At 43.6% G+C, this 25575-nt stretch overlaps 2 protein-coding genes across 2 annotated transcripts; both read left to right on the top strand.

Moving 5' to 3' along the window:
* Window positions 1–13960: 13960 nt before the first annotated feature.
* On the top strand, window positions 13961–14917 carry LOC125307881 (odorant receptor 131-2-like). The gene has a single exon (XM_048264014.1). It carries the CDS (start codon window positions 13961–13963, stop codon window positions 14915–14917), a length of 957 nt encoding a protein of 318 aa, XP_048119971.1.
* A 3753-nt stretch (window positions 14918–18670) lies between these two features.
* On the top strand, window positions 18671–23407 carry LOC125307880 (odorant receptor 131-2-like). The gene is made up of 2 exons (XM_048264012.1): window positions 18671–19595; window positions 23301–23407. Exons 1-2 carry the CDS (start codon window positions 18671–18673, stop codon window positions 23405–23407), a joined length of 1032 nt encoding a protein of 343 aa, XP_048119969.1.
* Window positions 23408–25575: the final 2168 nt, after the last annotated feature.

Genomic DNA, 25575 nt, shown 5'->3' with positions numbered 1-25575 from the left:
CGCAACACACGCTAAACTTGAATCAAACATTCTTTAGAACACAGCTGATCAACCGTCTGCTTTCACTCTTGAATGAAGTTCCAGTCCTTGTGTAGTGATATGAAAGACCTGAATTAGAAGCACAAACTTCGTTGCCATTGACAACGGTCATTATTTTTTTCAGAGGTCCTTTCCTCGAAAATAATGACCGCTAGAACTTTGGGAAATCCCATTCAAGTCAATGGAGCGCCTTGTGAAGAGCCGTGTAATAAGTACATAAAATGTTATTGCAGAATTGGCTTTGTTGCTGTTGAAGCCGACTTGGCTTTGTTGCTGTTGAAATTGTAAGTAGCCTACCCTTGGGTGAACTTCGTTTTTGTAATGTGGTTTGATAGTCTCTTGAACAATTTGTTTGCTCGACCACTTTATTGTGAGCCCTTTATGTGTTTAGCTTGTTTTTTTGATGGCTAGCTTGCTAGCTAGTGGGGGTTTAGCGTAGCAGTCACTTGCTACCGAAGCTGCAGGGGGAGTTATGTCGTGAAAAATGCGAGCCCAAATCCAGCAAAAATCCAGAAACAGCGAAGGAATAACCAGACCTGCATAGGGCTTTTTAAAAGGAAAACCCTGGCAATTTGTCACATAGATTTCTGTTTTTCAAGGTCACTTGTAAAGTACTTCAGTAGGCTACTATCAGTATGAAGAAAATGGGGGAACTCAAAATACTCAGTGACCTTGAGAAACAGACATCTTACTCATGGATATGCATTTTTTTTTGGAAGGTTGGGGGGAAGTGGGAATTTTGCACAAACACATAGGAGGAAAGTGCGACAGGTGTTATCCAGGTGTTATCCAGATTGCAGTTAACTGGGTTAACATTAGAAACTCTCAGAGACAACAGAACCATTATTGAGAGCAATTCATCCACCTGGTGGACCAATAAATCTCTCATAGTCTGTAAAAAATATTTTTCAGTGGATACTGTCCTGCATTATCTCTCTGTTTATTGGCATCTTGTATTGTATTGTATTGTGTTTCCACTGGCTTTCTAACTGTGGGTAGGCCTACTGCAATTTGCAGTTAGCAAAAAAAAAAAAAAAGCCAATTTACCAAGCCTTGTCTTAGTCTGAAGTAGAGTTCTTAACGGGCCTGAAAATTACAACCTGACCCGGCCCGTGGCTTTTAAAGCCCGGAACCGATGTAACCCGACACATCAACATGAATTATCTGCCCGAACCCGGCCCGCGGCCCGACGTATAACATACGCTTTGAATGTTAAACCCTGACTTAGGTGAAGATTCAATACATTAGCGTGACAATTTACTTAAATAGGCTACATGTCGTTGGGAAGCTTAGTTTATGGCCGTTAATGTGAGCACAATAACTTAATTTTGTAAATTGTACCAAAGCAACTGGTTTCGCCTTGCAGGGTCACATATTTCATTAGCACCTTACATTTTGAGCATTGCATAACCTGTAGAATTTCCATCAGAATCCAGCACCACTCCAAACACTTTCCAGACCTCTGATTTTCCCACTCCTGTAGTAGCGATGGTGAATTCACCTGCGGCAAGTTTACTTTTCACCAACTCCCAATCCAGGCTAAAGGCGTGCATGCAGCGGCGTCAGGTCTGCCCCCGTCCCTCTCCATGATGCACGTCAGGGGCGCCTGCAGGAATTAATGCTATGGTACGCACACCCATCACCCCCGCAAAAAAAAAAAATCTCTTTTTAGGTCCGTGCATTGGACAGTCAGCAAAAAAGTAGCCTACATAGCATAACAACATCCACATGCAATAATACAACGACAACGTCTACAATGACCTATTCATTTGGACAACTTGATACAGCCCTATACAGGCTAAAGTTACCTTTAGTTTTGTTCTAGCGTAACGTGACGTCTGGTTTAGTGCAGTGTAACGTTCTGACAAGCACACCAATTGGCTACCTTGTTCTTGTCCATCTGGAAAAACTCCTAGCGTTGCTGCCTCCATCCTTTCTGTTTTCGTTGTTTAAAACTTGTGATATCCATGATGAGTATTGAGTTCGTGAATTAGCTCAACATTGTGTGCTGATAACCATATATATGTGACAGGGCCCTCAGGTTTATCCAACTAAATGGATGAGGACAGAGGCAGTAGTATAAACAATGTTATATTTATTATTTCTTTTCTTTGTTTAAAACGGATGGCAGGGACGTACAGTAGGTAAATCCGATAAAAACAAAATCACAATACACAAAATAATCAAAGAAAACAAAATGTAATACACATAACCATAGATTAAATGCCCAGTGGATTGGTGGCTGCTACACGGCCTGAATTAACACAGGTACAGTAACCCTCGGATGGCTGCCCAGCCCCAAAAGGGATCTATGGCCATACACACACACAAACACAAGTGTAACACTCAAGCTTTCTAAATACAACCCACAGGAGTATAAATAGGTGTTCAGTACACGCTCAACCACTAGAATGTGCCCTCACCGCAAACTAGGGGAAGGCGGCAGTCCTAGAGTACCTTAACTGTGTTACCTAATAGACCTAGCAGGCCATACTAGCAAACAGGGGGAAGGAGGGGGGCATTCAATAAAGGAAACAATACAAGACAAAACAAAAACAAGACAAACACGCTATTCAGCGCCAGTGGAATGCTACCGATACAGCTACAATGAATAGCAGAAGCTATAATGAACTAATACTACCTGGGACATAGACCCCTATGGCCCAAGAGTAACAGTCTACTGTGTGGAGAAACTAGGTTGGGAGTCACAAAGAACTCAATATGAACTAATACCACCTGGGGCATAGATAGACCCCTATGCCCCAGGAGTAACAGTCTCCCCGGGTGGATAAGCTAAGTCAGGGGTTACAAGAACCCATTAAAAACTAATACTGCCGGGGAGGGATAAGTCTCAATAGCCTCGGAGTAACAGTCTGAAATCGCTAACTGGGCTGAGCTAGGGATGGCAACAGCACTACAGGGACCCTGGCAAACAGTGTAAAGCACTACTCAGACCTGGTACCGTACATCCAACAGACTGTTAGTTTAACAAACTAATACCAAAAGACGCTCATGGGGCAAATGATAGACAGCCATTGGTAGCCTTTTCACAATGCGGCTAGCCCAGGAACAGGGCAGAGGAGATGACAGTCCAGACCACATTGGTAGTCACAGGAAACAGGAGTAGAGAGGAGATGACAGTCCAGACCACAGCAAGGGAGTTGTTCGCAACCAAAACCCAGCATGAAGTGCGCGGTTTGTACCGACCAGCGACAAGCAACTTGCGTACCAAACAATTTGGGAGATTGCAATTAGTCGTGATCCTGACCTGATCACATACACCCCAGCTTTTAATGTTCATCGACCCGGTGAACCAACTCTGACATAATACTACACAAAGAGGAGAGAGAGAGAGAAACATTATCAGCAGCATTCACCTACACTGTACCTGACCCTGAGTTGTTGGAGGCAGACTGTGGTAGGTGAAAGGGGTTAGAGTGTTGCCCAGCTGTACAGCGTCTCGAACGTCTAAGGGTAGACATGAGTATAGGGCTCCTAGCTGGGCTACCAGATGCCTGCACAGGGGGGGAATCTACAGGTTCTGGTGACATGGGATCCATACCTAATTCTCCCTCTGTAGGTGGTATAACCAACTGTTCCACTGGGGGCAAGGGTGGACTCGCATTGCTTGCTCGAGTGAAACCACTCGGTAAACTCTCGCCTCTGAGGCCCGGCAGAGGGTCGTGGCTTCCTATGGTACTTGGTCTGGTCGATGTGATGGATACTCTCCAAATGCTGTCGTCCTCGGAGTCATCTGGGGTGGTAACCTCCTTGTATGTTGGAGATGGAGGATGAGTGGCATCAGCCACTAGGGATGGGGTACCAACGGCTCCATGCACCGGTGGAGGGTGGTGGATTGCCTCTGTTTGCCTGCCCTCTGTCCCACCTGGGACTGGTTTTATCTCGGTGCGATGTAAGACTTTGCAGGGGCCGCCGTCACCCAGGGGCTTGATCTTGTAAAGGGTGCCCACCTCATCCAAGCATTCCAACACCTCATAGGCTGTAGAACTCCAGATGTCCTGTATCTTGTGCCTACCATGGAAGTGGTTCTTACAGTACACCAAGGTGCCTCTTGACAGGATGGGGGCGGGGTCAGCATGGTCTCGTCGCCGGTAGGCTGCAGCAGCTTCCAGCTTTTCCCGGGCATTACTATACACCGCCAACAGATGTTCTTTGTGTTGCCCCATCCAGTCAGCTGTATTGGCATATGGGAGATCTTCTTCTATGACACCAAGTAACTGGTCCACGGGGAGCCGAGGCTTCTGCCCGAACATCAATTCATACGGGCAGTGTTGGGTGGAGTGATGCACTGTGGTGTTATAGGCAAAAAGAAGCTGTGGGAGCAGTTGGGGCCATTTTCTTTTCTTGTCTGGGGGCAGTGTCCGCAAGAGGTCGTGGAGAGTGCGGTTAAACCGCTCACACTGTCCATTCCCCTCCGGATGGTAGGGGGTGGTCCGACTCTTCTGAACGCCATACAGTGCACATAGCTGATGCAGTAGCTCTCCTTCAAAACACCTGCCTTGGTCAGAATGGATCCGCTGTGGTACCCCGTAGATATAGAACCATTTCTCCACCAGCACCTTCACAACAGTCTTGGCTTTTTGATCTGGGGTGGGATACGCCTGTGTGAACTTGGAAAATACGTCTGTCACCACCAGAACGTTCTCCTGCCCGCTGCTGGCCCGGTCAAGGATGGTGAAGTCAATTGCTATAATCTCCAGGGGTCTGGTAGCCAGAAGACTGCCCATAAATGTTCTAACTCTGGGTTGGGTAGCTTTTGCTACTGTACAACGTTGGCATTCGTCACACCACCGCTTGATATCCTGACACATCTTGGGCCAATAACACCGTTGACGGATTAAGGCTGTAGTCCGGTCCACTCCTTGATGGCCGTGGTTATTGTGCAGGCCAGTTAGAACTTCTCCCCGCAGAGCTGCGGGTAACAGCAGCTGGAAAACTTGGGCTCTGGATGGGGGAATCTGCACTTCCCTGTACAGCACACCTTCTCTCTCTCTGATTCGGGGCCACTGTCTGGCAAGCTCTCGAACTCCAGCAGGTGCGGTCTTCAATTCAATAGCAGTCGGTGGATGGTTCCTCCTCCAAAAGTGCATAAATGCCACAATGCAAGGATCGGCCGCTTGGAGTACTCTTAAGTCCTTCTTACTCCGTGATGGTGCAGCTTCAACTTCACAGATGTTGGCCACCCTGGGGGCCCAGCCCAGGGGCCACGCTACTCAGTGCACATTGCGGGGGAACTGGAACACCTGGCATGACAAGCCCACTTGAAAGGGATTCGACCCCCCGGGGGCCCAGCCCGGGGGTCTCAGCTCGCATCACCCATGTAGGGGGGGGAGGATCCCCTGAAACGATAGCACCCACCTTGAGTGGATCAGCCACCCGGGGGCCCAGCCCGGGGGTCTGAGTTCGCATCACACCCGTAGGGAGGGCAGGAGCCCTGGGTACAATAGCCCCCACTTCCAGTGCATCAACCACCCGGGGGCCCAGCCCGGGGGTCTCACCTGGCATGGAACATTGAGGAAGAACAGACACCTCTGGGGTAGATGATGGAGAGGCCGGGGTAGAGGGCAGCCGGGACAGTGCATCCGCATTGCGGTTGGCGGTGCCGGGTCGGTACTTGATCTCGTAGTCAAAGAGAGCCAACTGGGACACCCAGCGTTGTTCCACGGCCGCCAACTTGGCTGATTGCAGGTAACTTAGCGGGTTGTTGTCCGTGTAAACTGTAAACTTGTGACCAAGAAGGTACTCACGGAATTTTTCGGTAACTGCCCACTTCAGGCCTACGAGCTCCAGCTTCATTGAACTGTAGTTGGTCATGTTCCTTTCACTGGGGCGGAGACCTCGGCTGGCATATGCAATTGGCCGTCGCTGCCCAGCCTGCTCTTGCGATAATACCGCGCCCAACCCAGAATTACTTGCATCAGTCTCTACGATAAATGGGAGTGTGAAATCCGCATATCCTAGGACGGGGGCATGAATCAGTCGTTCTTTCAAGGCTGAGAAGGCTGTTTCACAGGCTCCAGTCCAGTGCTGTGCGAAGGAACCCTGGATCCGAGGCCCAGGTCTCTTGCGGGTACCCTGTAGGGCACCTACCAGCTTATGCAAAGGGGCTGCAAGGCTTGCAAACCCCTCCACAAATCGCCTATAATATGGGGCGAACCCAAGGAAGGAGCGAAGCTCTTTGACTGTGGAGGGCCTCTTCCATTCTGCAACCACTCGGATCTTCTCAGGATCGGTGGCCACTCCTGATGCAGATATCACATGCCCCAAGTAGCTGACCTCAGTCTGAAAAAATCGGCATTTCTTTAGCTTCAGTTTCAGGTCTTGTTGCTGAAGTCGGGTCAATACCATCTCTAGGCGCTCAAGGTGTTGTTGGAACGTGGTGGAGAAGATCACGATGTCGTCCAGGTACAATAAGAGGGCATGGAAGCTCTGATCTCCAAAAATGCGCTCCATTAAGCGTTGGAAAGTACCTGGAGCGTTACACAGCCCAAAGGGCATCCTGTTGAATTCAAAAAGCCCAAAGGGCGTGCAAAACGCGGTCTTCTCACGATCTTACTCGCTGACTGGGACTTGGTTATAGCCACTGGCTAAGTCCAAGGTACTGAACCACTTGGCTCCACTCAATGCATCCAGGGACTCTTCTATCCTGGGGAGTGGGAATGCGTCCTTACGTGTCTTGGCGTTGAGCTGGCGGTAGTCGACACACAGGCGAATTGAACCATCTTTCTTCTGGACCACCACAATAGGTGACGCATAAGGACTGCAACTGGGCCTGACGATGTTATGGTCTAGCAACTCTTGGACGTGCTTTTTCACCAGGTCATATTGAGAAGGTGGAAGGCGGCGATACCGTTGCCGCACAGGGGCATCATCCAGCAAGGGAATGGTGTGTTGGACTAAGTTGGTACATCCTAAGTCCCCATCACTCTGACTGAAGGTCTTGCTGTACTTCTCCAACAGCCCGCGAGCTTCCTGCTGTTCTTGATCTGACAATGTGGGCCAGGTAAGCTGGGAAAAGCTTGTATCGGTGTGTTCTCCTGTGTGAATGGACTGGATAAAGGCTATCTGCTCGTGACTGTCTCCCTGGATTTCAAAGTTGATGGCAGAAGCAGAAACCGGTGAGGTGGCAACATAAAGTTTCCCGAGCACAGTCTTTGGCCAAAGCCACTGATCTTGACATCCTATATTAACAACTGGCACTTGAACCCGGCCACAAGTGACGGAAAGGTAAGCTGTTGGAATGAGCAGGTTACCTGGCAGATGGCCATCAGTAAACGATACAGGCTCTAGAAGAGCAGACGGAAGTGTGGACCCCAATCCTGGATGGCAGGTGGCTGGAACCAGCTTCATGGATCCTGCTGGCACTTGGATCGCTGGCCCTGGCTGCACCCGTACAGAACCCACTTTGCCACTCTCCAAGGCACGTTCAAGATGTTGACATTCAGACAGGGCTTGTTGCCACACCCTGCCAGCCTGCCGGACATCAGGGCATAATGTCCAACTGGCATAACTTAAGCCAGTTACAAGATTGTAAACCAGTGTGAAAAAGGGGTTGTAACTGCTGCTCGAAAAATTTCTGGGTGACTGTAGTCACCATAGAGCCAGTGTCCAGCAAGCAAGCCACCGCCACACCCCCAATCTTAACCTCTACTACTGGACATTTGCCAATGAGTTGTCGGGTGCCTATTAATGTCAAGCCCAATGACTCCCCACCCAACGTTTGGGCCATAACGTCAGGGGGTACTAGTTTTCCGGCTGCTGCCGAGGGAGAGAGTGGGACTCTATCTCTGCTCTAGGAGCAGCATTTGGAGGTTGACAAAAACGTGCAATATGGCCAGGTTGGTTACATCACAAACATATGGGCTTGCCATCAGCTTGGAAACGATAACGACAGCTACGCACAGGTGGCCTACGGATGGACTGGTCAGGTAGCAAGGGGGAATCGAGACGGCGCAAAATGGTGTCTAATTGGGACTGTTGCTTACGGAGACTCTCTTTTAGCTCAGTCAACTCATTGGTAGGCTTAACAGACACTGCGTTGGAGTCAACATCATGCTCTTGGACTACATTGGTACTACAGGAATGTGCACGGGGCCTAGGGTCACTAGAGTGCTCACCCTCCTCTACCCAACGAATAGCTTCACTATGGACATCATAGAAAGTGATAGTTGGGTGGAGCCGTACTTGACGTCGCAGCTCCCGTTTCAACATACTGTCCCCTACATGCTCTATGAACTGATCACGCAATACCACATCAGGATTCGCAAAACAGACCGGATCCCTCCTCTTTACAGCTTCCATCATGTGCATAAGAGCATGGGAGTATTCCCTCAAAGACTCCCCTGCAAGTTGCCGTCGCTGGAAAAACTGCTTCTGTAAACTAATATAGGAGTGGGAGCAACCATAAATACTGGTAAGTATACCAAAGATCTTATCGGGGTCATCTCTATCGGAAGCAGGGCGAAACTTAACCTCGGTCCTGGCCTCACCATCTAACAAATCAAAAATAGTCAAAACCTGTTCGGAAAGTGGCATATGCCGTGAAGATAAGTGGCGGCGGGCCTCCTCCACCCAATCCTCCACCGTTAAAGAATCATGAGACAGTCTCCCAGAGAACCGTGGGCACTTACGCTCACGAGGGATATACACATAGCGTTCTACTACTCCAGTTGGGGCTGGTCTAACGGCCTCATTTACAGGACCAGGCCTAGGGGACTGACCTGGCAAACTATCGGGTGTTGGCGGAACTGACCTTTGGGCGACCTCTTCCCTAAGTTTTGTGTTGTCTGCCTGCAATTGCTGCACAAGTTCAGTCAGGGTTCTAAGTTGAGCTGCCATCTCATTGTCCATCCTTACACTTAGTCTGCAATAAGGACGAGAGGGAACAAACAAACAAACGAGAAAAAAAAAAAAAAAAAAAAAAAATGTATATATATATATATATACAGAAAGGACAGCAGTCACAATTCGAAGCACTATGTGGGCGCCAACGCTCCGGCAATGATGTTGACGACGGGAATTAGAGGTTCCTTCGGCCCGGCCTTCTTGCTTCCAGGAATGGGACGAACACACTCTTCAACCACTGTTTTCCCCAAACTGCTAACTAGCAACTATGTGTGAGTGAACATCTTTTACCAACGCCAAAGATCAAAACAAACAGAAAAAAAATAATTTAACAGCCTCTTCATGGACCCTGCTCGCAGCGCCAAATGTGACAGGGCCCTCAGGTTTATCCAACTAAATGGATGAGGACAGAGGCAGTAGTATAAACAATGTTATATTTATTATTTCTTTTCTTTGTTTAAAACGGATGGCAGGGACGTACAGTAGGTAAATCCGATAAAAACAAAATCACAATACACAACACAAAATAATCAAAGAAAACAAAATGTAATACACATAACCATAGATTAAATGCCCAGTGGATTGGTGGCTGCTACACGGCCTGAATTAACACAGGTACAGTAACCCTCGGATGGCTGCCCAGCCCCAAAAGTGATCTATGGCCATACACACACACAAACACAAGTGTAACACTCAAGCTTTCTAAATACAACCCACACGAGTATAAATAGGTGTTCAGTACACGCTCAACCACTAGAATGTGCCCTCACCGCAAACTAGGGGAAGGCGGCAGTCCTAGAGTACCTTAACTGTGTTACCTAATAGACCTAGCAGGCCATACTAGCAAACAGGGGGAAGGAGGGGGGCATTCAATAAAGGAAACAATACAAGACAAAACAAAAACAAGACAAACACGCTATTCAGCGCCAGTGGAATGCTACCGATACAGCTACAATGAATAGCAGAAGCTATAATGAACTAATACTACCTGGGACATAGACCCCTATGGCCCAAGAGTAACAGTCTACTGTGTGAAGAAACTAGGTTGGGAGTCACAAAGAACTCAATATGAACTAATACCACCTGGGGCATAGATAGACCCCTATGCCCCAGGAGTAACAGTCTCCCGTGTGGATAAGAACCCATTAAAAACTAATAGTGCCGGGGGGAGGGATAAGTCTCAATAGCCTCGGAGTAACAGTCTGAAATCGCTAACTGGCTGCTAATATGAGCTCAGGGATGGCAACAGCACTACACCTGGTCGTGGAACAGACCCTGGCAAACAGTGTAAATGCACCAGTGTATCACACTCAGACAAGCATACAACACAAAGAAAATAAACCAACACAAACAAGCATACCGTACATCCAACTTTGACGTGCTGTTAGTTTAACACTGACTAATACCAAAAGAAACTCTAATGGGGGAAAACAGTGGTCAAACTGTGATAGACAGCCAGCTGTGATCTCGGCCTTTTCCACAATGCGAGCTAGCCCAGGGGAACAGGAGCAGAGGAGGGAAGTGTGTCAGCTCCACGTTCAGCATTCGCATTGGTAGTCACAGGGAAACAGGAGTAGGGAGGAGATGACAGTCCAGACCACAGCGAGGGAGTTGTTCGCAACCAAAACCCAGCATGAAGTGCGCGGTTTGTACCGACCAGCGACAAGCAACTTGCGTACCAAACAATTTGGGAGAGCTTCTTTTGTGTTTGTCGGGAAGGAAGTTACGTACCCATGACCCCCAGCCCGCACGCCCAGGTGATTGCAATTAGTCGTGATCCTGACCTGATCACATATAGATAGCCGAGTAAAAGAAAACAACAAGTAGCCTATTGCGTGCCTGCGTGCGTATTCTCTCTCCTGCTCAAACAAAATGTGTTCACCAACTTTACGTAATAGAAAATGGTAAATAGCCTGATGGCATGCAGCTAATGGGATACTGGGATGGGATGATTAATAAATGTTTTTTTTTCACTGAGCGGAAAAGATTAAGCCCGAGGTCCGACCCGACCCGAGTCATTTGCTTATATTTTCGACCCGAACCCGGCCCGAACCTGCGGGTCCCGTTGGGTTTGTCGGGCCGACCCGACCCGTTGAGAACTCTAGTCTGAAGCATTTGAAGTAAACACCTGTGAACATGTTGTTGCTAATGGTTTTGACTTTTAAAACTGACATAAGGCAAAAAGGGCAATTTGCAGTAATTCCTTGTAAACAATTATGGTGCAGCTTTATATACTCGCATGGATTGCTTTTGACTGCTATTTGCAGTGTATATCGTTGGGAATAACTCAAATGGAATGCCCAAACACAGATGTTCAGTCTGCACGTATCGGGCTTCCACTTTGAGCATGCGACGCTTCAGGAAGACGACGAACATGAAGATGTCGATGTAGACGAATGGCCACACGAAGATCTGTGCCAGCGCAGTGGTCACGCTCAGGCGCACCGGGTCACTACCGGTGAAGAGCCGCCCGCCGCTGCCGATCCTGCCCTGACTGCTGTCTGGAAGAAATTCACAATCGCTTTAACATCATTGTAATGTCAGACATTTCGTTTATTTATTATTAACGACAATACACATTTACAGTAGAAAGTAGAGTGTTCTTGTCATTCTCTTTTTTTCTAGCAATGTGATTGTGATTGTAACCATTGATAAATGATTAAAATTGCTGATGTAAAGCTATTATTCATTTCAGGATGGGCTCAATCATGAAACTACACTCCCTGAAGACATAGTGTGGTTGTCAACAACTTAATATTCAAATGAAGCACATCAGACATTATAAAAAGTAATGCAAGCCTGAATGGTTGTCAAGATCTGACAAATCATGAGCACACACTTTAGGTAAGGACTCTGTGGATAACATTATATGTATTATACTCTTTATCAGGGGGAGTTTATGCGACTGTTAATGTGGACCTGTGTAACACCTTATTGTATACAAATAAAATGCTGTACTGTATGACTGTCCCTATGTGATGTATAATGATGGAAATTACTGTTTTTTCTAAAGCAGATCATGAGTAACAGCTGCAGCCTGCACAATGAATGCATGCATAACTCTGTGTCTCAAGGATTTTAAGCATAGCTTAAGAATAATTATATTTAGCATAATAGATATACATGTGTTGATGCATTGATTTGACTAGACTGCATGCACTGCAAAAAAAATAAAATCTAATCAAGTGTTATGAATCTTATATTAAGATAAAAAAAATCTGTTTGGTATTGTTTTTAGTATGAAGAGACTACCTAGCACTCTCTTGAAAGATCATTTTGACTTATTTTAAGACAAATTTATTCAACAATTCTACAAGAAAACGCTAGGCAAGTCTCTTTATACTGAAAACAATACCAACTAGATTGTTTTATCTTGATATAAGATGAATAACACTTTAGATTTGATTAGATAAGCTGTTTTTGCCGTGTGGCTCAGCCCTGTACCAGCCTGGGCCTGAACCAGCAACTTGCAGCACCCCTGATTCTCAGGCAAGGCAGGCATGCTAGCAAAGGAGGCAAAGACCCCCACATGTTTTTATGTCTGTCTGTCTTAACACGTCTTGGGGCATTTGGAAGGGAGGTTTACATACTGTACAGCTACCAGCCTGATCCAGCTGCCTATTATTACACAGTCTCACACTCTTAATCTATGTAAATCTGGTGTCATGTCTGTCTAAAGGTTTGTAAACCTTGCATTTTTCCTGATATCTCCTGTCTTAGCAGATCTGTTCCTCTGTCATGAGAACCTAACTACAGCAGCCTGTGTATTGTACATACTAGGGGTGTGAATCTCTCATGTAAAAGACGATACGTTTCACATCTAGATACATGGGCACGATTCGATACAAGAAAAGATACATGTTCATTAAAAACGATTCGATGCGATTCGATGCAGTTCAAGAATGGAAAGCATTCTGAAAGATTTTTTATCATTTGCTCAAGGTGCACATTCATTTTATATTATCAGTTATCATGGTCATGGTTGTCAATTAGGCAAAACAATGTGTGAATATGATTATCTAAACTGAGGTTTGTTTCATATACTGTATTGAAATGAAAAAAGAATAGTCTACATTTCAGTCAAACACAGCAGCAAATACAACATATTTTTTATAGACTTTATAGATTTTATAGAGTTATATCTGATTGTTTTCATGGAGCTGTAGCCTTGTTGAGGTAAGACAATACCGAAATAAAATAAAACAGTGCTTAAGACACTCTTGGCCTTTTCTCATATAGCCTACAAGAATAAAATAGGCCTACATATCAATGAACTCTCTGGGTTTATTTTGTTCCAACGGTAGACCTAGTGCAGAAACCTATAATGCCACAAGTCTGAGTGAATATGAACAAAATAATTGGCTAATAATTTGTGCATCATTTTAGCAAGGACCAAATTATTATTTAACATTAAGGAAATCCTTTCGTCAAACGTAAGGCTATACTCTACAGACTATCGTTGCTGTTTAGTGTTTAATTTCGCGCTGGATTTTGAAAACAAAAAGTAAAAACTGTAAAACAAACGACCGAAAAGCGAAGTTGTCACGCGTGCTTAAGTTGCAGTAGATGTATGGGTAATGAGGTCATTTGACAACTTTGGGCAATGAATGTAGCCAAAAACGAACTGCATAACCCACAATTCCGTGCCACGTGTAGTTTCAAAACCGGATGTGGGATGAACGCGCTGCTTGGAACATAAATGAGAGTCTGAGCGAGCAGAAAAGGTTGTGAACAACAACAAGTAAATCGATATAACGACCGGTTCATTTCAGTTTTATTCCGATACGGGGCTTCACGTATCGATGTAGCCGTATCTTACGCGTTAAAAACGGATACCGATACGTATCGGTTAATCTTTACACCCCTAGTACATACTCTGCCCTGCACATACGGTATATTCCAAGCTTTATCTTAAAACCGTAATCTTTTGTCTTCAGCTCTGGCTTAATTTCAACTCTGCCTCTAGATTTGACACAATTTCAGACTGATTTGTTTTAAATCTAATTTAATGTTATTTCTTTATTCAATTTTACTGATTTCTGCTTCATAGCAGACCATGAGTGACAACAGCAGTCAGGGCAGGAACGGCAGCGGCGGGCGGCTCTTCACCGGCAGTGACCCGGTGCGCCTGAGCGTGACCACTGCGCTGGCGCAGATCTTCGTGTGGCCATTCGTCTACATCGACATCTTCATGTTCGTCGTCTTCCTGAAGCGTCGCATGCTCAAGGCGGAGGCCCGATACGTGCTGTTCGCCCAGACACTGATCGCAGACACGGCCTTCCTCCTCACCACCAACTTTGTGGTGATCACGTACCAGGTGTTCCTGCTGCTGCCTGTGGGAGCGTGCCTGCCCCTTACTCTCCTCATGGGAGGTCTCACCCACGTCTCCCCCACCACCATCATCGCCATGTGCATAGAGCGCTACGTGGCCATCTGCATGCCCCTCAGACACGTCAACATCTTCTCCCCAGCCAGAACTATGCTGATGGTGGCCCTGGTCTGGCTCATCTCGTTCTCCAAGCCCTTTATCGATTTCACCATTTTCCTCAGCTACGTGGCAAAGAGTTATTTCTCCCAGCCGGCGTTCTGCTACTACGAGATCATTCTCCTGGAGGACTGGCACATGATCATGCGGGGGAACCTCTTCATACTCAACTACTTGCTTGTGCTGCTGATCCTGGCCTTCTGCTACGGCTCGATCATGCACGTGGCGCGCAAGGCTTCGGGCGACAACAAGCAGGCCGCCTCCAAGGGCCAGCGGACCCTCCTGCTTCACATCCTGCAGCTGGTGTTGTGCACCCTGGAGGTCACGGGGCCTTTGATAGAGGCCAGAGTGCTGGAGATCGGCGATGTCAATATTTACCTCATCGTGCGCTACTTCAACTTCCTGGCTTTCTCTGTTGTCTCCCGGGCCATAAGCCCTCTCGTGTATGGTTTGAGAGATGAGAAGTTTAATGCTGCTATGAGATATTATGCTAAGTGTGGATTTAATCACATATCTGCAGAAAAATAAATGCTTCTCTCTATATGTCTCATTGCATTTCCTCACACAACCATACATGTAACTTACAGTAAACATGATAAAGTTGTTGATAAGTCATCCAAGATCCTGCTAAATTGTCATTACCTTATTATGGACAGTCAATAGTTATAATTGTCTTGCTTAAGAGCTTCCACTGTTGAGTCCTATGTCAAAAGCAGTTGAGTGTTTGACCAGTGAGGTCAAATAGCACGCTCAGAGACTTTTAACAGTTTTTATTTTATGAACACTGACCAAGACTGTAATACAGGAAATGTAACCCTTCAAACACTGCCAGTGTTTGAAATATACACCTGACACTGATCATCCACTGTCATGTGTCCCCATTTCAATGCAGAATTTTTAAGGATGTATATATAAAATGGATTTAGATAAAACATATTAACTGTATGTAAATATATATTTTTATATAAACACAAAGCCTTTTTACTTTTCATTCCCAAACTGTGTTGCAAGTTTTATTTATGTTCATTTTGAAAGTTACACTCACAACACCAATGCCACATTCATTTTACATTCAGACATACTGTGATTCATTTAGTTTCATTAATGACTTATTTTGAAGATACTGCTGCTTTAATGACCAACAATTTTTTCCCCAATAGTTGTTTCAGAAGTAAATAAAGTAAACATTTGGATTTTACTGCTGCTCTGACCGTTCATAAACATGTTGTTAATAACAGGCCTGGGCTGTAAGTAAGGCCTAAATTCACAAGGCCAGTGTCATAGATCTTTCATAGATACTGTATTTCACCATTTATATTCCATCTCATCATGTTACGTCCATGACTAGATAAGGTTCATATACTGTAGCAACACCATAGTCGTGGTGAGAACATGTCATTCACCATGTGCGCTGTTCAGTAGTATAAAAGTGTTGTAATGCCCCCCAGTGGATCTGTAATGGACACCTTATCTTCACCTCCACCAAAGAGAATAAGAAGTTTGACCTTTTCATTTCACAATTTGACAATTTTAATATCCCAAGGAACTCAGAAAAGCAGTACACTCTTCCTTTTGAACCAGCAATATATGAACATTTTCCACTTTACTTGTATCCATCAAAACTTAGCTTATCTTTCTAAAACTTTTGTCCTTCTCTCTTGGCTGCATCGTCATGTAGGCCTAATGATAACACCAGTGTAGTGTCAAAACGGTGAGCACACAATCATATATAAGTTTAAAGTTTAAAGGTTATTTATTATTTTTTTAAATTACATAACTAGGTTACACTTTACTTGACAGTATCGACATAAGAGTGACATGACATGACATTTATGACATAACCAGGGACGGATCATGGCTTGTGCCAAGTGTGCACGTGCACAGGGGCCCTCAGCCTATGGGGCCCTCAGATTAAAAAAAAAAATTGCCATGAATTTAGGCTAGATTATGCCCGGTGCTTCTGTCTGTTAATTTGCGGCACAACTGAATGGTATTATGGAACCGCGGACCGAAAGAAAAATAAATTAAATGTTTTCCTGATCAATAAATACTTCTTAATTAATAAAATATAGAGGCATAACATTAGGTGGAAGTGGTAGGCTATAAGTGCTCATTCAATGTGTATGCGTGTTTGCGAAAGTGAAACTGACACTGAACCACTCGTGGGTAGGTGAATGAAGTGGATTCCTGCATGAAAACAGCATAGCGATTGGATAGCCTAATAAATTGCGACTTGTTGTAGGCCTAACAGTAGCTTATATCGTAGCAAATAGCCTATGGCGATGCCGATGACAGATAGGCCTACACTTATTTCACTCGTCTCGCTGTGCTGGAGTGAGCGCATAATTAGGGAGATGATCTGCATCTAGGGGAGATGATCTGCATCTAGTAGGGGAGATGATCTGCATCTATAGTTTTGCTAACATCTCCACTGTTAACGTGAAATATGTCTCCATGCATGTAGTGTCAAGCAGCAGTGAAGTGAAAACCTTATCATGCAGGTAGCCAATGTTCACGTCACCTGAGTCAGACAGAAAACGGGCCCTGCTTGCTCTGTTTGTTTGCCCCTTCCAAACTGCGTTAAAAGGGTATATTTAACAGCCAGAATTTCGAAATTTCAGCACCACCTCTCACAAAATACAATCAACGTCCCTGCTACCGGTCCGTCAGAAATATGACAACTGTTGCCCGGTCCGTAATCCGTCCCTGGACATAACGCTTCTGTTATTAAGTGACATTCGGTTTTTGTCATAACAAGTTAGGGTTAGAGTTAGGGTTGGGGTTCATGTGTCATGACAGTTTCATATGTTCATGACAGTGTCATGTCACTCTTATGTCGATACTGTCAAGTAAAGTGTTACCCATAATTAAATCAGGTGTGTTACTTGTGTAATTTGGAGGATGTTTGATGCCATCATTTCACAGAGAATTTCCAACAAGGCACTACAATGTCAAGGCACTACAATGTTGTGATATGGAATCCTGAGCAGTTCAAAAACATATGCTTCTTAATGTGTATATTACAGGTATTTTACACGTATTTCATATGTAGACCTAAAATACACGTTTAAACATGCAACAACTTTTCATCCATTTCATCGGCATATTTTATTTTTATGTCAAAACATCAAAACACATAGCCTCCTGGTACTTTTCTCCAACATGCATGAACACTGTGTATAAATTAACATCATTGGCTGCAGCATTCCTATTCGGTAAGCAGAAGCAAAAGTTTGTGGCAATTACCTTGTTGCTTGCCATTTTGTTTACAAAATGACCAAATATCTTTCACAAAGTGAACAGATATTTTTTTGCACAAAAATTCTAATGTAAAAATGTAAAGAAAAAAGTCTGCTTTAGGAACATATACCTGTTTGTCAAATTTGAACACATTTCTGGCTTACAGGCGCAACACTAGTAGCCAAATAGCCATGTGGATATCCTTTGAGGCATAAACAACAATGCCTTGGTCTTTGAAGCATAAACAACAATGCCTTTAAAATTCTAAGACCATGACTAAAACTTGCTCAATGCAAGAGTAAGAAGACATTGGGAATAATGACAAACTGACACAAACACTTGTTGAAAACAACAATGATGCCTGGAAGACGTCATCTAGTGAGCTACTTAATATTCATAACAACCCACATAAAAATGAAAAGTGGAAAGATTTCAGAGGGTAGGGCCTAACTCCCCAACTTTAAACATGTGAAGAAATATCCACCACAGGTATTGCAGGGACTAGTCCTGAGTAAGAAACAGGGTCTTGCAGGGTTTTGATGTTGTAAAAGTTTTATTTAATTCAGCTGTAAATTATATGTAACTATGTATTGAGTTTTGCAAATGCCCAATGAGAGGGAGGAACACTGGTTGGATGCCTGAAGTGGTTTCATGACAGGGTTAGGGGCAAACCATGCATCAATTATGACTTGGGCATGAAATATTGTACAGTTTTATGATGGAATGGGTAATTTAAAGGTGCATTGCATAGATTTCTTTTCAAAACACTATGTACTAGTAAAATAAAAGGTTTTTACATTGTTAACGTTGAGTATCCTTTTACAATTTTTACCTTTTTTAATATAAAATTGTATTCTTGGCTATGCATTTACATTGGCAGTGCAGGAAAATTATAGGTGCAATCAAATGTCAACAGCTTGCACCAAGATAAATGCATAATTCATTATTACCAAGGAATGTTTTTTGACCAAAGGATTTATGTTTACGATAGTAATTAATTACATTCAAGATGAATTTCCTTTTCTTGCAGGCAGTGAAGCAATGAATGTCAATAGCAGCCAAAGTGTGAATGGCAGCACCCAGGGCGCGTTTCGAGGCAATGACCCGGTCCGTCTGCATGTAACCACAGCGGTGGCGCAGGTCATCGTGTGGCCCTTCATCCTCATTGACCTCTTTATGCTCCTGGTCTACTTAAGGAAACAGGTGCTGGGAACTGAGGCTCGCTATGTACTGTTTGCCCAAACCTTGCTCGCCGACGCCATTTTTCTTCTGCTCACTAACTGCGGGGTCATCTCTTACTATGTGGACTTCGTGGTGCCTATGGCTTTCTGCGTCCCGCTGTGCATCGTGATGGACGCCTTGGCCCAGGTCTCGCCCAACATCATCCTGGCCATGTGCCTGGAGCGCTACGTGGCTGTCTGCATGCCTCTCAGGCACGTGGATATCTTCACCCCACAGAGGACCGTCCTCATCATCACCATAGTCTGGCTCCTCTCCTTCATGCGGCCCCTCGTAGACTTGATCATCCTGCTCTCCTATATAGCAGAAAGCTACTTTTATAAGATGACCTCTTGTTCCTATGAGGTGCTTCTACAGCGGGACTGGCATATGATGATGAGGGGCAATGTGTACATCCTTAAACTGGTCTTCACTGTGCTCATCTTGTGCTTCTCCTACGGGTCGATCATGATGGTTGCCAGAAGGGCCTCGGGTGATAACAGAAACGCCGCCTCAAAGGGGCAGCGCACTATGCTACTGCACGTCTTACAACTCTTCTTTTGCACGCTAGAAGCCGTCAGCCCCTTCATCGAAGCTCGCATCCTCGAAATGAGGGACATTAATTTGTTTCTCATCATCCGCTACTTTGACTTCTTGGCATTCCACATTTTTTCCCGAGCGATAAGTCCGCTCATCTATGGTTTTAGGGATGAAAAGTTCTATACTGCTCTGAGGTACTATGCCTGCTGTAAGTTTAATGACATCTCCACACACACTCACGTAACCCCCCAGTGGCAAGTTAAATATCTAAATAAGGAATTGCAAAACGTATCAAAGTGATCATCTAATTTTTCATCATTCATTTTACCGATTAATGTCAATGAATTACAATTAACATATATGTCTTGAACCTCTGTAATAACATAAAAAAACATATATAAAGGCTATCCACGAGCGAAGTAAGCTGAAATAAAGATTGAATCTGCTCAGAGAAATCATTGGTATTTATGTTTTCCTGTTAATCTTTCTATAACTTTGTTATATGTGACCTGTTTTAATGTAATAGTTTAATTCCATGTATATAATAAATACATAAGTACAGATGTACACATGTGCATACACATGTAAATAGCCAAACTATAAAATACAATTAACCTATAAATGTATGTTATTTGCATTAAGAATTGTATTATAAAATACTTCTCAGCAGAAATAAACATTCATCTCACATGAGTCCACTACCCATTTATACTCAAGTCAAGGCAATTTATTCATAGCACGTTTTACACAACCGGGTTGACCCAAAGTGCTTTACAAATGATTACATGTGAATAATAACAAAACAACAAATACCGGTGATAATATAATACAGAATACAAAATGCCTACATAAGAAAAAATAAATAAATAAAGAGTACATAACATAATAATAAAGAAGTGGTAATTTAAATAAACAAATAATTATGAATAAAAAATATTTCATTTAAATGTAAATAAAAATAAGAATGGACTTAAGAAATTAAACCATGGGGAGATTAGAGTGTACTAAAATAAGTGCTAAGGAGAAAATTTGGGTTTTTTGATTAGATTTAAAACAATCTAAGGTGTGGCTGGACTTAATGGGGATGAAGACTATTCCAAAACAGTAACAGAGAAAGCCCGGTCACCTTTGGTTTTTAGGCGGGAGGGGTGAACAGAAAGGAGTTGTTGGGAAAACTGACCTGGGTAGTGTGAGGACTAATGAGATCAGAAATATACTGTGGTGCTAAACCATTAAAAGCTTTGAAAACAAATAGTACAATTTTGAAATCTATTCTAAATCGCACAGATAACCAGTGTACTTGGGTCTACACTGGAGTGATATGCTCTCTCTTTTTAGTTCCAGTCAGTCTGGCAGCTGCGTTTTGGACTAGTTGTAATCTAGCAACAGTGGAGTGTGTTGAACCAAAATACAGAGAATTCCAGAGTAGTCCAGCCTAGATGTACTGAAGGAATGAGTGTTTCCAGATCCTTATGAGAAACAAAGGGTTTTGTTTGTTCAAATTCAAAGATGAATCTAGGAAAACACCAAGATTTTAGTGTGTTTAGACAAGGGACCAAGTGAATGGTTTAAGTCAGAAAGGAGCTATAGGAGGCCCAAAAATAATTCTCATTAAGTTGTAGGATGGCGTATAATATTTATAGTGATGGTATATTTTGTGAACTCTATAGGAGAAATAACCCAGATAGCAAACATTCTGGCTGAAGTCTGGCATACATTTGTTATTTTTGGATTTGTTTTGGCATAGAGCTAGCAAAGTAAAGACGTTTGATTGAACTGTGGCATGATTATGGCTTACCATAACAGATAAAAAGGCGCCAGTGGTAGATGGTTATGGCATATATCTGGTTAACCAGATGATTGGGTGAAGAACGGGACAAGGTCTACTGACATATGCAGGTGCTTAAGCACACATGCATTAGTTTGTGATGACTATGGATGGGTAATAATTTCAAATCGAGTCCTTTAGTGATCAAACCACACATTCGTATCACTACTCTGAATGATGTGACAGGTGTAAGTTATTATTACCCATGAAACTCTGCTAAAGTCTGCTAACACAAGAAGATAAAAGACCTTCAAACCACAGTGCATTACAAAGAGTGTTTGTTTGTAGTACCAAGAGGTCACTGTACACAGAGATTTGCAACCAATGTTTAAAGGCCTCATTCGTGTAATCAACCATATCAACAGGCATGATGTGCAGTGCATTCATTTCAACCTTTTGCACATCGCTTTAAACAAGTCGAGTGGCCCCTGGTGATTATTTGAAACCCTTCAGCAGGGGAGTTTTGTATAAGTATCTGGTATATATACTCTTTTGATCCTGTGAAGGGAAATTTGGTCTCTGCATTTATCCCAATCCGTGAATTAGTGAAACACACTCAGCACACAGTGAACACACAGTGAGGTGACATTCACACACTAATCCATGTTGAATTCCTTTATAACAGTTGAATCAGAGGCGGTGATCTGGAGTCTCTGTCAGTGAGCAATTGGGACAGCAGTCTATATTCCACCCGGGCGACGCTGGTGTTAGTTTCTGCTACAACAAACCATCGGGCAGAGAAATCCCAGTGAGGGGATTTTACAGTTTTTCTGATTGCTTAAGGGCACCCATTCAGCAAAACATTGTAGTTCTCTTGCAACTGCTAACACACCTTGCTTAACTTTTCACACCTTATTAAAAATGGTGTTTTCGTATCAAACAGTAAACACAAACCGGCAATGTGCCCCCTGATGGTATAAATAAAAGTCATCTGGCTTTTGCTTTCTTTTGCATTCACAGTTCTGTAAACATACCAATGGCAAGTGTGTTTTTCCAAGTCAAAACACAAAATGCAATTTCACTGAGACAAAACAAATCAGTCTAACATTCTAACAGAAAAATATATTCTGTTCTGCAACAATGTACCCTTCCTCATCCCTCCTCTTGGTTCTAAAATTCCATGTTGAATTCTACTTTATAACAGTTGAATCAGAGACGGTGATCTGGAGTCTCTGTCAGAGAAACAACAAATGGTGCCCTGCTGGCAGAAGAGCTTAACAAGTGGTTTTGCTTTGCTCGGTTGTGTTTTTTGTAATGAGGCATGCTTAAAGTCAGTGCTCCCCAAATTCACTCAATAGACCAAGAGACCCCATCTAGGGCTTCATCACCTGGGGCTCTCAGTGGTCACTTTGGAGGACATAGATAGATAGATAAATAGATAGATAGATAGATAGATAGATACTTTATTGATCCCCAGGGAAAAAAACAGGGAAATTCAAGGTCTCAGCAGCATACATACAACACAAACACATTCTTTAACAGCAGAAAGAGTAATTAAAAGTATATAATAAAAAACACAACTAAGCAGTAAGGACAGTAGAAGATAAAGACTATGCTAACTATACTAAAATACAAATTATACTAACACTTAATACAATATATAAAAATATACTAAAATACAAATTACAAAAATACAAATTATACTAACACTTAATCTAAATCAATTCTAAAAACAGTATCCACATAGTGGTGATTAATAAATCAGAGGCGCTTGCAATGAGTGAGGCAGGGACTGAGCCTGTGATTCTCTGTGCATAGTAAGGTATGGTAAGGTGCTCTAAGGTGCTCTGTGTGAATGAGTGTCATGGTGGTAGTGCAGTGGTGATAGTGGTCATGGTTATAGTGCAAATAAGTAAGTCAACAGTGCAACAATGCAGAAATAAAGACATTCCTGCTCTCATGCAGACATTCCATGCAGACATTCCTGCTCTCACTGTCCAACAACACAAAGTGAGACAGGTTCTCAAAGCAGTGAACCCCAGGAAGGCTGCTGGCCCCGATGGGGTACCTGGGAAGGTACTTAGAGCATGTTGTAATGAACTCTCAGCTGTCTTTAGCACCATTTTCAACTTATCTCTCGCTCAGTCCACTGTCCCCTCCACTCTGAAATCAGCACTATCCCCATCCCCAAGAAATCAGCATCGAACAGCCTAGCAGACTACAGACCCGTGGCCCTCATCCCCCTCTCATAATGAAGTGCTTTGAGAGACTGGTAATCAAATATGTGCAAGCCAGTCTCCCTCACTCCTTGGACAATCATCAGTTTGCATACAGGCCTAACAGATCCATAGATAACGCCTTATCTATTACTCTCCATGCTGCCCTCAGCCATTTCGAACAGAGAAACAGCTACGTCAGGATGCTTTTTGTGGATTTCTGGATTATCCCCGACATCCTGATAAACAAACTGCTGACCCTTGGACTCCCCTCACCTACCTGCAGCTGGATAAAAGACTTTGTGTTAAATCGTCCACAGACTGTCAGAATTGGCCCGCACCTCTCCTCCACCATCACACTTAGCACCGGCTCACCTCAGGGCTGTGTGCTGAGCCCTCTCCTCTATTCACTATACACCTTTGACTGTCTACCAACATTCCCCACCAACTCTATCATAAAGTTTGCAGATGACACTACTGTGGTAGGACTTCTAACGGGTGGGGACGAGTCTGCCTACAGACAGGAAGTGCAGAATCTGTCTGAGTGGTGCTCTGCCAATAGCCTCATCCTAAATACCACAAAAACAAAATAACTCATAATAGACTTCAGAAAACATAACACACACAACCAACCTCTCCTCATAAATGGTGAGTGAGTGGAGAGAGTTCACTCATTCAAATTCCTGGGCATCCACATAACGGACTGTTTCTCATGGTCAACTAACACCACAGCAATTATTAAAAAAGCACAGCAGTGCCTTCACTTCCTCAGGATACTCAGGAAAAACAACATGAATGTAAAGCTGCTAGTGTCCTTTTACAGATCCACCACTGAGAGCATCCTTTCATACGGCATCTTAGTGTGGTGTGCTGCATGTTCTGCAGCAGACAAAAAGGCTCTGCAGAGAATTATTAAGATTGCAGAAAAAATTATTGGTTGCCCCCTCCCTTCCCTGTCAGATATTGCACTCGACCGTACTCTCTGAAGAGCCAAAAACATCATCAAGGACAATACTAATACTGGCCACTACCTGTTTCAACTGTTACCCTCTGGTAGGTGTTAGGTCGTTACAATCCAGTACCATCAGATTTAAAAATAGCTTCTTTCCAAATGCAATAGTTTCCCTAAACAAATGTAGCTAGACAAACCCAGTCACTTACTGTCACCTCCTGCACTTCAATACTGTTCTCATGTCCTGTAATGATTATTTATTGTATTTATTGCACCCAGTGGAGTAGCGCTCTTAATTCTGTTGTATTTTAAAGTACAATGACAATAAAGGCATTCAATAACTAAAGAATCTTTGGTTGTATTCAATGAATGTATTCTTCAGAACGTTCAACTTCCAACATTCCCATTGTGACGGTACCGGCTTAAGGGTTAAAAAAGAAATCACAAAAGACTAACCATGGGCCTGTGAATCTCACTGACCAAACGTTGGAGCAGAAGGTTGACAGGTACACCAACAGTAAACACACCTTGGGTTTTGATAAGGCAGGAGGCAACCTGCCCATAGAGGTTAGTGCCAAATCTGGAACGATAACAACTAAATAAGGGCAACAGCAGAATAAATTCTACACTCTACACTAAAGTCTTTCTGTACATGCCAAAACAAACACTGCCTGGACCTAACAGTTTGTTTTGTAGAGGCAGTATGCGGTCACAAGCACGGGCTGATGGATAACATAACACATAAATGAGCTTTGTACTTGACCAGGGTAAAGAGGACGATGACTTTATTATAATAGTATTAACAGGTATTTTTTGACTTACACTATTAATTAACCACTAATAACCGAATCATGTAATACAGTAGCTCAAACAAACACAAATACACAATTCATCTAAATACAAACTAGTTTTCAATAGGTAATTGTAGTTTGCTGTGCATACAATACTCTGGCTTGAAGACCCCATTGAAGATAAGAAAACCCCATTAAAGCACATTTACAGGACCTCCACTTTTGTTAGCAAGTGGCTCCATCTTGTGGTTAGGCAATACCTCATCCTCATCCTCATCCATCAGAACCACTGAAAAATCGATTCCAAAAACGTATCCTTGCTTCATTGACACATTAACGTATCCTTGCTTCACTGACACATAAAGAGTTTCATTATATGTTTGAGTATAGTAGGTTGCATGTAGAAGCACTGCATACTTCTGCTCAACAACTATGCATGATGCTCAATCACAGTATTTCAT

This window comes from Alosa alosa, chromosome 15 (assembly GCF_017589495.1).
Source record: "Alosa alosa isolate M-15738 ecotype Scorff River chromosome 15, AALO_Geno_1.1, whole genome shotgun sequence".
NCBI lineage: Eukaryota > Metazoa > Chordata > Actinopteri > Clupeiformes > Clupeidae > Alosa > Alosa alosa.
Note: the sequence above shows the minus strand (reverse complement) of the source record. Positions and strands in the feature narration are given on the sequence as shown.